Source organism: Cervus elaphus, chromosome 14 (genome assembly GCF_910594005.1).
Source record: "Cervus elaphus chromosome 14, mCerEla1.1, whole genome shotgun sequence".
Classification (NCBI taxonomy): Eukaryota; Metazoa; Chordata; class Mammalia; order Artiodactyla; family Cervidae; genus Cervus; species Cervus elaphus.
In genome coordinates, this window is record NC_057828.1 from 4,830,372 (window position 1) to 4,843,971 (window position 13,600).

General features: G+C 48.1%; 1 protein-coding gene and 1 pseudogene across 1 annotated transcript; both read left to right on the forward strand.

The window, feature by feature from the left end:
• Nucleotides 1-606, forward strand: LOC122708035 (annotated as a pseudogene).
• A 5,469-nt stretch (nucleotides 607-6,075) lies between these two features.
• BTG2 (BTG anti-proliferation factor 2) lies at nucleotides 6,076-10,214 on the forward strand. Its single transcript, XM_043922878.1, has 2 exons — nucleotides 6,076-6,343; nucleotides 7,755-10,214. Exons 1-2 carry the CDS (start codon nucleotides 6,226-6,228, stop codon nucleotides 8,087-8,089), a joined length of 453 nt encoding a protein of 150 aa, XP_043778813.1. The 5' UTR covers nucleotides 6,076-6,225; the 3' UTR covers nucleotides 8,090-10,214.
• The last annotated feature ends 3,386 nt before the right edge of the window (nucleotides 10,215-13,600 follow it).

Sequence of the window (13,600 nt, forward strand, 5' to 3'; positions counted from 1 at the left end):
ATGGGTCGCTGCCCCCCGCCCCCCGCCGTCGCCCGGTGTTACAGACATTGTACGAACAAGCCACAGTGGAAGAAGGCAAAAGTGCATGAGTTCCCACTCTGTGGCCACATGGTGTCAGATGATATGAGCAGCTCTCCTCCAAAGCCCTGGAGGCTGCCTGCATTTGTACCAACAAGTACATGGTGAAAAGCTATGGCAAAGGTGGCTTCCACATCCGAGTGTGGCTCCAACCCTTCCCTGTCACCTGCGTCAACAAGATGTTGTCCTGTGTTGGAGCTGACAGGCTCCGGACAGGTATGTGCAGTGGCTTTGGAAAGCCCCAGGGCACAGTGGCCAGTGTCCACATCAAGTCATAATGTCCATCCACACCAAGTTGCAGAACAAGGAGCATATGATTGAACTCTGCAGGGCCAGGTTCAAGTTCCCTGGCTGCCAGAAGATCCACATCTCCAAGAAGTGGGGCTTCATTAAGTTTAATGTGGATAAATTTGAAGACAGTGTAGCAGAAAAGCTGCTCATCCTGGATGGCTATAGGCTCAAATACATCCCTAGTTGTGGCCTCTGGACAAACGGCGGGCCCTGTACTCACAAGATCCTCGGTGTTAGCCCCTCCTTACTCATGCCCACCAATAAATCCTACTTTCCTATCAAGTAATAATAATAATAATAAACCCCAGCATCCAGCCATGGTAAGTGATAATCACGACTTGGTCTCAGCAAAGATGCTATAACGAGTGGGTGGGGACTGGACAAATTGAAGGACGCATTCCCTGTCTTAGGTACCAGTCATTGGTAAATAAGAATGTGGAATCAGTGTAAACAAATATGCTAATTTTTAAAGAGAAATTATAATTCTAGAGTTTTATTTTGATACAACACTACCTAATAGTTAAAAATTGACAGCTAATATTTTAAATGCTTAAGCACCATACAGACCAAACAATGTATATTGTGATTGAGTCTGTTTCACAGGCTTCCAACATGTGACTTCTGAGCTATATGGACAGTAATTGGCAGAGAGAGGAAATCCAGAGACTGTGTGCCATGGAGAACCGTGACCCTCCCCAGCTCCCAGGTTTACCTGTAGGTAAGCCCACTAAAGCTTAGGCAGGCCTGTTATTTTGGCCACTAGGTGTCCGATGGGCTCCCAGGGTGGGTGGCAGGCTGCATCTGCCATGGCTGTTTCTACTGATCACTTGGAAACTGTGTGGGAAACTGCTGAGGGTGATCCATTGCAGGTTCCGCCAGCGGCCTGCACCATAGCACCCTCTGTGGCTATCTTCAGCCTTCTCTCTGAAGATTTTGTGTACCTCAGAGCATCTGAGTCCTGAAGCAGATATCTTGTTTAGCAGAACCTACTTGCTCACTTTCCTATAAAGAAGTTCTCTTGCCAAATTTAGGTGTTTTTTTTTTGTGCAATGGCATCTTCTTTTTTCATCTTCCTTCAGAGCCAGTGGAGAAATGGGTTACTTTTTAGCTTTCTGACTCTTCTCCAACCCTCAACAGTAAGAAATGATCCTTACAGACTTGAAAATTGTTGTGACCAGGGGATTATAAAGTCCTTTTCATATTTATATTTTACCGAGGCTTCCTTCAGTCCAGATGGGTAGTTTTCCACTTAACCCTAATCATCTTTGCATTACATGTTTCTGTCCCTGTTCTCAGTTCACTTTGGGGTAAGGAAAGGGAATTAAAGACAGATACTTAAAAATAACTAACGTCCCCAATTTCTTAGTCTTCTTTAACAAGTTATATGAACACTGTTATCTTCTTTTTGTCCTTGATTTCTGTTCCTGATTCTAAGAGTAACTCTCAGACTGACTGGTCTAGAGCTGATCTTGAAGGGTACAACTTTGTGAGACAGTGATAGGGAACTCAAAAACATGTCCTGAACATTATCCAGTGATGTTTGCAAAGAATAATGAATATATTTAGCAACATTTTCACTCTGATTAGAAGAAGAGGCATTCGTCCTCCCTGGGTGATGTTTCTTATCAGCTCTGGGCAGCAAAGAAAGGTTATCACCGATGAGGCCTGAAGAGAGGAAAGATCAAATTAACATCTATACCAGCCACACTCAGACACACCTGTCAAAATATACACTCCACCAAAACATAAACACTTCACAAAATGATGTCCTTCAATATATACTATGTACATGCTAATATCTACAAACATATATCCACAGCCCCTTCTATCCACAAATATCATATACATTTAAGTATGTACATTCATATATACTGCCTACCTACCCACACTGATACACACATATATACACACATATACACGCACACTCACACACTGACTTACTAAAACTATGCACTGCACAGTGTTAGAATGAGCTGATATAATCTTCCTAGAAGATCGCAGCCCAGCCTCAGCCTGCAAACCAACTTTACTTAACCTCAGGTTTCAACATGTGGTCAGGAAACTGGGAGGTAGTCTTGAAAACTGAGCTAAGGCCCTGCAGGGTCAGCAGGATGCTGGGAGAGATGGTCACGTACAAAGATCTGATTGTGCCGCGTTGGGGAGTGGAAAGCAGAGCATGCGTGATGACCCCACAGACAAAGCCAGGGCTGAGAACTGAGGAGAGGAACCCAGTTCTGCGTAGGGATTTGATCTGAGGAGGGCTGTTTGAGAAGCTGTGGGTCACTCTAGAGAGACCACATAGGTAAGCTGCGCAAGTGGGTAAAATGGGCATCCAGGGAGACAGTGGGTTGGGGTCACATGCACAGAAAAATTTCTGGTCCAGTTGAGGCATACACTGGCATCACCTCCACCTCCACACTACCTGCCCAACATGGCAGTAGGTAGAGTCACAGTTCAGCAGAGTGTTATGACATTTAATGTTCAAAATTCGACTCAAGGCATTTAGGGAGAGGGGAAGAGATGAGTAAGGAGGAAGAGGAACAGGAAGAAGAGAAGAGAGAGCGAGGGACCCATGGTTCTTATCCAGATGCTAGAACTATACCTTGGCTATGCCAAGAAATGGGAGGCAGCAGGCAACAGAAGTGAAATCTGGACTTCAGAGTGTCTCAGGACCTTGGTCCTAGCAGTTTAAGGGAAGTTGCAGAAAATTCCAAAAGTAATTTGGATTATTATAATGCATTTGCCTTTAAAAGAAACTGAGAATCCAAATTCTGTAAAGTGACTTAGAAACTTTGCATGTTAGATACATTAAACTTCCTCTCCCTAGTCTTGTGTGTAGAAAGAAGAGAGGATGAGAAAGTACATAAAGTGCTTTCTGGTTATTATCAATGCCCTCTATAAAGTTCAGGAACTAAATGAGACCAAGACACTCCCTGGGTAATGGGGGAATCTGCGGGATAAGACCTTGCTCCTTTTTCAAAATGAAGAATGTTCCCCTCCAATTCATTGCATCATCATCTAGAATAACAGCTCTGTGGGATGTGGTGGGACTAGGGGCCACTGTAGCAGTACAGGGGCTCCACGGTCTAACGAAAAGGGCATGATATTTGAAGTCAACAGATCTGCTAGTCCTGGCACTATTGAGAACTAGCTGTGTGACCTGGCGAGTGATATAAAAAACCTACATAAGGACAGAATTCTATTTCCTAAGGCAAAAAGCAGGTGACGATCTGTCACAAAACTTTTCCCTCATCAATTATGGACTAGAGCAAGGCCCAGAACACCAGACCCCTGTCAGCAGCATACCCAGGAAGATGTTATTTTCAGATTTTGGTGCTAAATCACTCTGCACACATGTTTATACCTTGACCTGTTTCCCTGGTCTTGCTGACAGCTGGTCTTTTTGTTTGATGTTCTCTAGGTTATCTTGTTTCCAGTTCCAGCCCTGTTTCTAAAAACACATTGTCTCCCCCTCAATGAGCAGAGGTAGGAGTCTAATCCAGTCTGATCCAGCTTTGGGGAGGAGTCAGTGAAGAGCTCATCTAAGAGATGTGTTCAATGCTCAAACACTAGAATTCCAGGGCATTTTAATGGGCTCTATAAAGCAATGGAGCAGAATATTTGAAACCTGAACTGTCCTGGAAACACAGAACATATGAGCATAGTAACCTGTTTTCCAGTAGTCCGCAAACAAGAAGTCAGCCTCTAAAAAGATCACTAATCTTATCAAACAACAGATTATAAATGCCAAATGAATGGTATGGATAATGTTAATTCTGTAGTGCGATAATGGCCAGCATAGGTTTCCAAAGTAGAGGACCCAGCTTAAGCTGTGCCTTCAGGAGTGTGAGGGATTGGGAAAGATGGCAAGGAGGCAGCAAGGTATCCAAGAGATAATGACATGAGTCACAGTGTAGCAAGGCCAGGCACATTCATACGTGCATGGAATGGGGACCATATTACAGGGTAGGGATAGGGATCATGGGCAAATGTTGAGGGCTCTGGGATGCAGAACTGCCCTGAAGCTTAGAGAACAGTGAGGAGAGTTGCCTGGGAGCACCAAGTGGCAGAAACCTAAAAAGGTAGATGCAGCCAAATTATGAAAATTCTTAACTATTACACAAAGGGGTCCATACTTAATGCAGTCGACAAATGGAGGATATCTCAGTGATCTGAGCAAAAGAAGAGCACGTGAGTGCAGAACTTTAGGAAAGTAAATCTACTAACAGTGAGAAGTGTGGTTTGGGGACTGGATTTGATAGTGTCTACTGCAGTCATCTAGACATGAAGAAGCAACAGGTCTTGAGACTGGATCTAATGAAAAAGTAACAAGCCAAAAGTGAGTCTGAGTTTTCTGAGCAGAGTGACTGGGGGACCGGTGGTATTTGATAGAAATGGAGGTCAAGAAGGAGGCTGGCTTTGGAGAAATCAGTGGACTTTAGACTGACACTGATGTAGTGGCTGGACATCCAAGAGGAGAGACAGAGCAGATAGGAGTGGGATGAAAGGACATGTGAACAGACTTGCACATAGGAAAGTCAGTGGTAAAAACAAAGTAAATATCAAAGTGGACAACATGAATCGGATCTCTGTGAGGAAAAAAAGTGGAGAGAAAAGGAAGAGGAATGAATGGATATAATGAGGAAAGGGGAACAGGAAGGGAGCAGTCAGGGAGGAAGGAGGCAGAGGAATCTGGGGTCAGGGAAGAAAAGAGGAGACTGCCCCCAGAGTCAAGGAAAATAAGGATTTACAGAGGCCATGGGGTTTGACTGGATGTTAATATATATGTACGGGGCACCTATGTATTCTGAACCCTGGGATTTTGGTTAGGCTTTATCCTCATTTAGCAGACCTCAAGGAAAGCCTGTGATGGCGCCAGGTTCTGAGGACGGTCCCCATGCGGAAGAGCAAGACCCGGTGAGTCTTGCATCCCTGCCGCCACCCCCACCCAGCAGCACAGGTGAGACTAGGCCACGGTTCTAGGCGAGAGGACAGACACTTCTGGAGAGGAAGAGCAGAACTTGGGGAACTTGGCATTATCGTAGAAGTAAACAGAAGGCTTAGTCTCCGTTTCCGGAGAGTCAAGAAGCCACTCTGACTGGTGGGAAAGTGGTAAAACGGGTGAGTGGCTATGACAGGGTGCGGCTGAAGATGTGGGAGTCAGAAAAGGGGACCGCCTGGGGGAGGTGGCGTCAAGGAAGGCTTCTGGTCGGAGGTGTTCCTTAAGCTGTGTGGAAGGATGGGAGGAGAGGGGAGGTCAGACCACGCCCAGCCTGACGCGCTGCTCTCCTTCCCAGAGACCCCAGCCGCTCCCGGTCTCCCTTTCCCCTGCTTCCCCAGCCGGCTAGCGGAGCTCGAGTTACCAGCACTGACGTCACGGGAGATGACCTCAGGGCGAAGGGGCGGGGCAGGGACGAGCACGCGGGGGCGGGGCGAACGCGCGGGGCGGGGCTGCTACAGACCCTGCCCCTCCGCGCCGCCGGCCAATGGCCTCCGCCGCCAGCACCCCCGCCTCTCGCCGCGGCCTGAAAAGCGCAGCTCTTGTTACCAGCACTGACGTCAGCGGGCGATGACCTCAGGGCTAAGGGGGCGGCGGGGGTGGGGCGGGGGCGAGCGTTCGGGAGGGGAGCGGGGTGGGGGCGGACGCCAGGCCCCGCCCCCCGCGCCGGCGGCCAATGGCCTCCGCCGGCGGGCCCCCGGCCTCTCGCCGCGGGCTGAAAAGCGCGTCTCCGGGCGAGTCCGGGCAGAGCCGAGCGGCGGCGGAGCGAGAGAAGGCTAACTGGGCAACCCGTCCAGTCGGAGACCACTCAGGCCCGCGACAGGAGCCAGACGCCCTGGGCCGAGAGGAGAGCAGACATGCTCCCGGAGATCGCCGCCGCCGTGGGCTTCCTCTCCAGCTTTCTGAGGACTCGGGGCTGCGTGAACGAGCAGCGACTGCAGGTGTTCCGCGGGGCTCTCCAGGCGGCGCTGACGGGTGAGCACGGGGCGGAGGGCCCGGCGCCCTAGGGCTCAGTCCCCACCGAGGGCGGGCTCCCCGCCGAGCGGCCCCGGCCCGTTCGCTCCCTCGGGTCGTGGTCCTCGGCCCTGTCTTGGGGCCCGGTGCGCCGTGGTTTTGGCTGGGTACTGCGCTCTGCGCTGTCGCGGTCCCCGGGTCGGGTCGCCGCTGGGTGCCGCGGAAGCGGAATGCCTGTGGGTCTGCGTGCGGGCTTTTCTCCCTCACTGGACCCGAGACCCTGCAGGCGACAGCCCGACCAGCCGAGGGTCCTTATGGAACGAGAAGGCGCAGTGGAACCTTCCAAACAACTCGGGCTCCCAGCCGAGGCTCTTCCGGCCGCACGGGCCGCGCCTGGGGCAGTGGCTGGCACCTCTTTGGTGCCAGTTGGAATCCGGGCCCCCTTTCTATCTTCCGGCCTCCCTTAGCCATCTGCCACCCTTTCTGGTACCGAGAGAGCCTTGTATGCAGTAACTGCGCTCCGCGGGCGTGTGTTGGGCTTGGGGGCGGTGCGGCGTGAGATGAGGAGGTGGGCAAGAGATAAGCAGCCGCTGGCCGGAAGAGACCTGTCTCCTAGCTGTTGTTGGCTGGCGGGCTTGGGCAGCAATAGCCATCTTTAAGCGTGTCCACACAGTCCCGCCTTCTGAGGGACAACATATGTTTCATTAAACCATCCCAGTTCTGCCTCCCTTAGCCACTGTGACAGGTCTTTGACTTTTCAAGGCAGAGGGAACCACCGAGGCACTGGGTGGGAGACATGATGTCTTGCTGTGGGTCCGACAGTGAGGAGAGCCTTCTTGGCCTTGAAATTTTGGCTCAGAGGTTCCCAGAGGCCCTGCCTGGACATGTCAGCCCCAGGCATATCCTCCTCCTTAAACCGGGAATGTGCCAAAGGCAATATACTGGCCACAGAGGATTGCTCCAGAGCTCTGGGACACCCTCTCAATACACATACACCCATGTCTTAGAAGGAGGGATCTTTCCAGATTCCATATTTTTTTTTTTTTTTTTTTTTGCTACAATGTCAGGAGGGTTTCAGGAGGGTCATAAAACTCATGAGAAACCATGTTGCTTACTTAAAATAACTAGGCCCTTTCCTCTCCTCCTGTCATCACCGTCACCCGGGCGGCGTACCTGCCAGTGCAGGGGACAGAGATGTGGGTTCTATCTCTGGGTCAGGAAGATCCCCGGGAGAAGGGAATGGCAACCCACTCCAGTATTCTTGCCTGGAGAATCCCATGGACAGAGGAGCCTGGTGGGCTACAGTCCATGGGGTTGCATGAACACAACTGAAGTGACTTAGCACACATCCCATTACCCCCAACCCGTTGTGGTCGCATCCATGGCCCAGCTGCGCTAACCAGTGCATCTCCCCCTTGTCCTGTCTCCACAGAGCACTACAAACACCATTGGTTTCCTGAAAAACCATCAAAGGGCTCTGGCTACCGCTGCATCCGCATCAACCACAAGATGGACCCCATCATCAGTAAAGTGGCTAGCCAGATTGGACTCAGCCAGCCTCAGCTGCACCAATTGCTGCCCAGTGAGCTGACCTTGTGGGTGGACCCCTACGAGGTGTCCTACCGAATTGGGGAGGATGGCTCCATCTGCGTCCTGTACCAGGAGGCTCCAGTGGCCACATCCTATGGGCTTCTCACCTGCAAGAACCAAATGATACTGGGCAGGAGCAGTCCTTCAAAGAACTACATCATGGCAGTCTCCAGTTAGATCCCTCGCCAGCCCCACCTGGCACTCTACTGTACTCAGCTCTGCTGTGGCAGCAGGCCACTGCATCTCAACCTGGGGAACTGTATTTTAAATGAAGAGCTATTTATATATATATATATATTTTTTTTTTTTTTTAAGAAAAGGGGAGGAAAAAACCAAAAGATTTTTTAAAGAAAAAAATCCTTAATGGACGCTGCTTGGAAGTGGCCTCCGCAGGTGCCTTTGGAGAGAATTGTGTGCTTGAGTCTGGGAGCCAGTGTCTGCCTATGGGAGGGAGGAATGGTGTTCTGGCCAAAGTGAGGTGAGAGAAGTTTGGCTAACAACCCAGGAAGGTGTGAGAGGGAGCAAACAAGATTAGTGGCTGTGAACAAGAGAGGTCAGAATCTGTCCTGGGAGAGAAAAGAGGCTGAGTTCAAACTTCTCACTCTCCCAACCAGGACACCTGCACCTCTGGCCCCTCTCTTACTCAAGAGCATGCAAGCCTGGACTTAAGTCATACTATATTGCCTAATCTTCTCTTTTATTTTTATTTTTTATGAGATCCTAGGCACAGAATGAAAAGGCCTTTCCTAATTCCTTCTGTCCTGCATAGCTTTTCTTGAAATCGTGACTGGTTTCTAATTCCATTCTCAGAGATCTGTAGATGTTGCTTCCCACCAAGAATGTAAAGCTTTTGTTCTGGAGGTCAGGGGAGCAAGGCAGGGTTGGAGGTTACTGGAGTCGGGACAGGTTATTCTCTGCCGACCCTTGCCTTGGTGTAGTGCTGCTCTGTGTGGCAATTAACTTGGGGGTGACTTGTAATGGAATTTTAGAATCCAAAGAGTATCCACTGGGATGTTTTTTTGGCCAAAACTCTTCTTTTTGCAACCAGATGGAAGTCCTAATGATGCTACCATTATCTCTTTGAGAGGTAGCTCAAAAGCTACAGGGAACTTCAGGTCCTTGATTACTGCCTTCTTTTTAAAAGCACACACTCCTCTCCAACTACCCCCACCACCACCAATTGCACCCCACTCCCTCCCCTTCTGGTTGGGTCATGGAACTACCCTATTTTCTAGGATAAGAGTTCTCAGTCACTGTGCAATATGGCCTCCTGGGTCCCAGGAGGAGCTGGAGGAGAACTGGCTGTCACAACCTCCTGGCGCCCTGGTGGGCTTAGGAAACTATCTCTCCCTCTGTCCTCAGGACTATGGCTTTATGCTTAGCCTTGCAGATGTTTCTTGGCTGAATGAGAGAATGCCCCAAGTTACTACTTGGTATTCTTGTAGAACTGACTCTAACAGCCAAGCCTTGGGCATTGTTTTTTTCTCCTTGGTGCTCAGAGCACCCGTGGGAGAGGCTGCCATCTCTCTCCGTACAATCCAAGTTTGTCTACAGACTTGTGCAATATTTACTGTTCTGGGTCTGAGGAAAATGGAAAATTTCACAGGGAAGAAATCCCATTGCTTCAGTTTCTCAGTGACATTGGTGAGGGGTCCTCAAGGCCTTGAGTTTCCCAAACCCTAGTCACCTTGAGAAGGCCACAGCTGGGACGTCTGGTGAACCTGACTGCTCTCCAGCTGTTGCCCTTCATGAGGAGTTTTTCTCTCCACTGCCAGTCCCCTGTCCTGGATTTCTTAACTACTCAATTCTGACTCAGAGGTGCTATTTACCAAACACTCTCCCTACCCATTCCTGCCAGTTCTGCCTCTTGAACTTTCCCCAAGCTACCTTCCCAGGCCCTGTTTCCAGTCCTTATTGCTTTAAAGTTGACTTCAGGCCCGTAGACCCAAGTGCTCATTTTCTGGCATATGGGTTGAAACAAAGCTGTGAATCCCTGCAGACTGTTGTTACATCTTGTCTGCAAACAGGTTCCTGCCTTTTTATAAGCATCCTCATGGTTTCATACTTAATCTTTTCTCTCTTCTTTTTGACATTCACTTTAAAAACAATAAACACCCAGAGCTGGACTGTTGATCAGGCCTGTCTCTCCTATTAAATAAAAATAAATACATTTGTAAGCTATTCTGACAGAAAAGACAAAGGTTACTAATTGTATAATAGTGTTGTTATATAGAAGAATGTACAGCTTTATGGACACATGTACACTTTTTTGGGTTACTTTAATAAAAATGTAGCAGATGAAGTCGTGTGGTGTAGAGAAGATTAAATTCCCACATCGTTAATTTGCATTTCCCTCAAATCCAAATCCTTTGTGTCTCATAGTGTTTCTCTTTAGCTGGATTCAGAAGTCCTGTGGCATGAGTGGTAGGGACATTTCCAAGCATTTCCTCTTTCTTGGGAAATAGCTTCTTACTTCCTTCCTTTAATGCATATTCTAACTTCCACGTGAAAATGCTAGATGGGCCCATGATCTAGTCTGAACTTTCCTAGCCAGGGCTCATCTTATGCATCCTTGCTCAGCCATACTCATTAGTTCATTCAGCAAGCATTTATTATATGTGCTAGGTACTAAAAATATTAAAAATGATTAAGACACAGTCTGTTCACAGACTGGGATGGTGAACAGAGGACACTGAACCCCTTTCCAGTTTGGGGCAGAATTTTAAATTCTTGTCCTGTTCCCTTGTGATCTTTTGGGGCTCCCACATGACACTGACTATTCTTACTATGTGAGAGCAATTGAGCCTCAGGATACAGGCATTGGTGCTGAACATGTGACAGAAGGTTAATGTTACCAGTTAATTAAAATGTGGCTACTTCTGACATCAAACACCAAGAGCAAAGGTTTGTTACCCATTTATGACTCTCTGACTGTATGGATGGGATCTGTGTAAGGACATATGAGCAGCCTTCCTTGCCCTGACTTTTGGGTTCTACCCGTGAGGTTTTGACACAGGCTTCTCCATGCCCACTTCACTTGCTAGCTCTGCAGTTCACACTGAGGTCACAAGTGAATTTTTGACCTGGGCTACCTTTTTTTTTGGCCATAAGTGGGCTATGCATGCATGCTTAGTCACTCAGTCATGTGACTCTCTGCAACCCTCACGGACTGTAGCCTGCTAGGCTTCTCTGTCCATGGAATTTTCTAGGCAAGGATACTGGAGTGGGTTGCTGTTTCCTACTCCAGTGGATCTTCCTGATCCTGAGTCTCTTGCGTCTCCTGCATTGGCAGGTGGATTCTTGACCACTGCCACCTGGGAAGCATAAGTGAACTGTACTTAATTTTAAACATGTCGACTCATGAACAGTGGCATACCCCCACCATACGCATACTTCATACCTCCGTGACCTTCATCAACAAACATGCAGTTTGACCTAGGTGTCCTTGATGGGAAGTAGGCCTGGGAAGTCATGTGTGATATACTGGGAGGGTAGGTGAGCCAGGAGATGGCAGTCAGGGAAGCTAGCTCTTCTGTATCACAAATAGAATTGGTTAGAGACCCATTTGTGTTGAGGAGTTGTTTAAAAGGAATGGCCCCATTTCCATGGCTACCTTCTAACACAAATGTCCTAGGCACTCATTTGTCAAGGACCTACTTTTTTGGTAGGTCCTTAACAAATGAGGTTAGGGTTGAATTTTTGTTCTTCTCTTGTTAGGTACAAAATCAGCATCTATGTTCTTATTTCCCAACAGACTCCTCTCATGAAGGATATTTCATTGTTTAGTCAAAGTCCTGAAATTCAGGGAGGGTTGTCTGGAAGTTAAGAGGATACCATCAACCACTTCTGTTTCCAAGCCAGGGAAACCGTAGAATGGCATGTTGGTATTGGGGTTGCTATTGGTTCTAGATAGACTAGTAGTCCCTCAATTTACATAAGAGGGTTCTGTGTTCAAGCAGTGTGTTATTTACTTTAGATCCGACTGTCAATAAGAGTGGAGAGCTCCCCTTAGCCAGGTGAGGAAACAGGGGCTTTGAACAGGAATTGCTTGAAGAGTTGCAAAGTGGATTTTTTGTGTTCAGGGCCCCAGCATTGGTTGGTCCATTCTGCTCCTAGCTTCTCTACTTGGTAAACAGTGCTAGCCTGGGAGCCCTGTGCTCGGTCAGCTGTTTCTGGATGATAGGCACCACCCCAGAGAGTGTAGACAGGGCTCTAGGAGCTGCAGATTAACAGCCCATCCTGGCTCCTGATAAGAAGGTTTGGGTGGGAGAGTCCTTGATGCTGCAGCAAATGAGCCCCGGTGGAAAGAAACCCACTTCTGTGAGGCTGACGTCTGCTCCTTTACCAGCCTGTGGTCAGGAAGGATCATGGGAAAGCCTGGCTTCCAGGAGAGTACTGCACCTGGTCAGCAAAGAGTGGTGTGATAGTGGGTTCTGGGCTGGGAGGGAGAATCTCTGGGTTGTGGTCCAGGTTCTCCTTCCCAACTAACTGTGTGAGTTTGGATAAGTCCCTAAATTTTCCTATCTCAGAAATTAGGAGGTGGATTGAATGACCTCTGTCCCTTTCTTCAGCTTTTGATTCTAAATCATCTTCTTTATCCTGGCAATCACTGGAAAGCAAATTAGCACATTTCTTATCATTACTTTCAGTTAGTTGAACCGAAAGTTCATTTGGGCTAGGAAGTGGAATCAGTAATAATCTTCCCTTGTTTGGATCAGATTCCTGCCTGATAAGGTCTCAATTCCCAGGTCTAGTGAGGCAGTGCTGCCAAGAGGTCAGGAGCTCAGACGCTAGTGTCAGACTGCCTAGAAACCTAATCTAATCTAATCTCAGCTCCACCACCTACATAGACAGTGTATTAGAAAGCAGAGACATCACTTTGCCAACAAAGTGATACAGTCAAAGCTATTGTTTTTCCAGTAATCTTGTATGGATGTAAGAGATGGACTGTAAAGATCTCCTTGGACTTCAAGGAGATCAAACCAGTCCATCCTAAAGGAAATCAGTCCTGAATTGGAAGGCTGATGCTGAAGCTGAAACTCTAATACTTTGGCCCACCTGATGTGAAGAGCCAACTCATTGGAAGACCCTAATGCTGGGAAAGATTGAGGGCAGGAGGAGAAGGGGGAGACAAAGGATGAGACGGTTGGATGGCATCACCGACTCAATAGCATGAGTTTGAGCAAGCTCCAGGAGATGGTGAAGGACAGCACTGTCATGCTGTGACATGGGATCACAAAGAATCGGACACAAGTTAGCAACTGAACAACACCACCACCCACCTACTGGCTGTGAAACCTGGGGCAGATTACTTCACCAGGCCTTCATTTCCCCATTTGTGAAATAGGATTAGGAATAGAATCCATCTCAAAATGTTGTGAGGATTAATTACTAAATGAATGAGAATTGTAGTTTTAAATAGAAATTGACTTCATCTCTTCAAGGGCTCTGAATTGGTCCTGAGATGAGTAAGGACTCTGACATTCTGATAACTGGAAGGAAACCATTATAAAAGTAATAGTTCCTATGAGGGCCTCCGAGAGCAGCTACAGAGAACACCATTCAAGCAGTCTCTATAAGTACCTGATGAATGAATGAATGAACCAATGTCTGACCTTTGTCATTGTTGCTGAAATGGACAGTGTTCTTTCCAGACAGCTGATCTCATTGGCCCCTAAACAGTTTTGA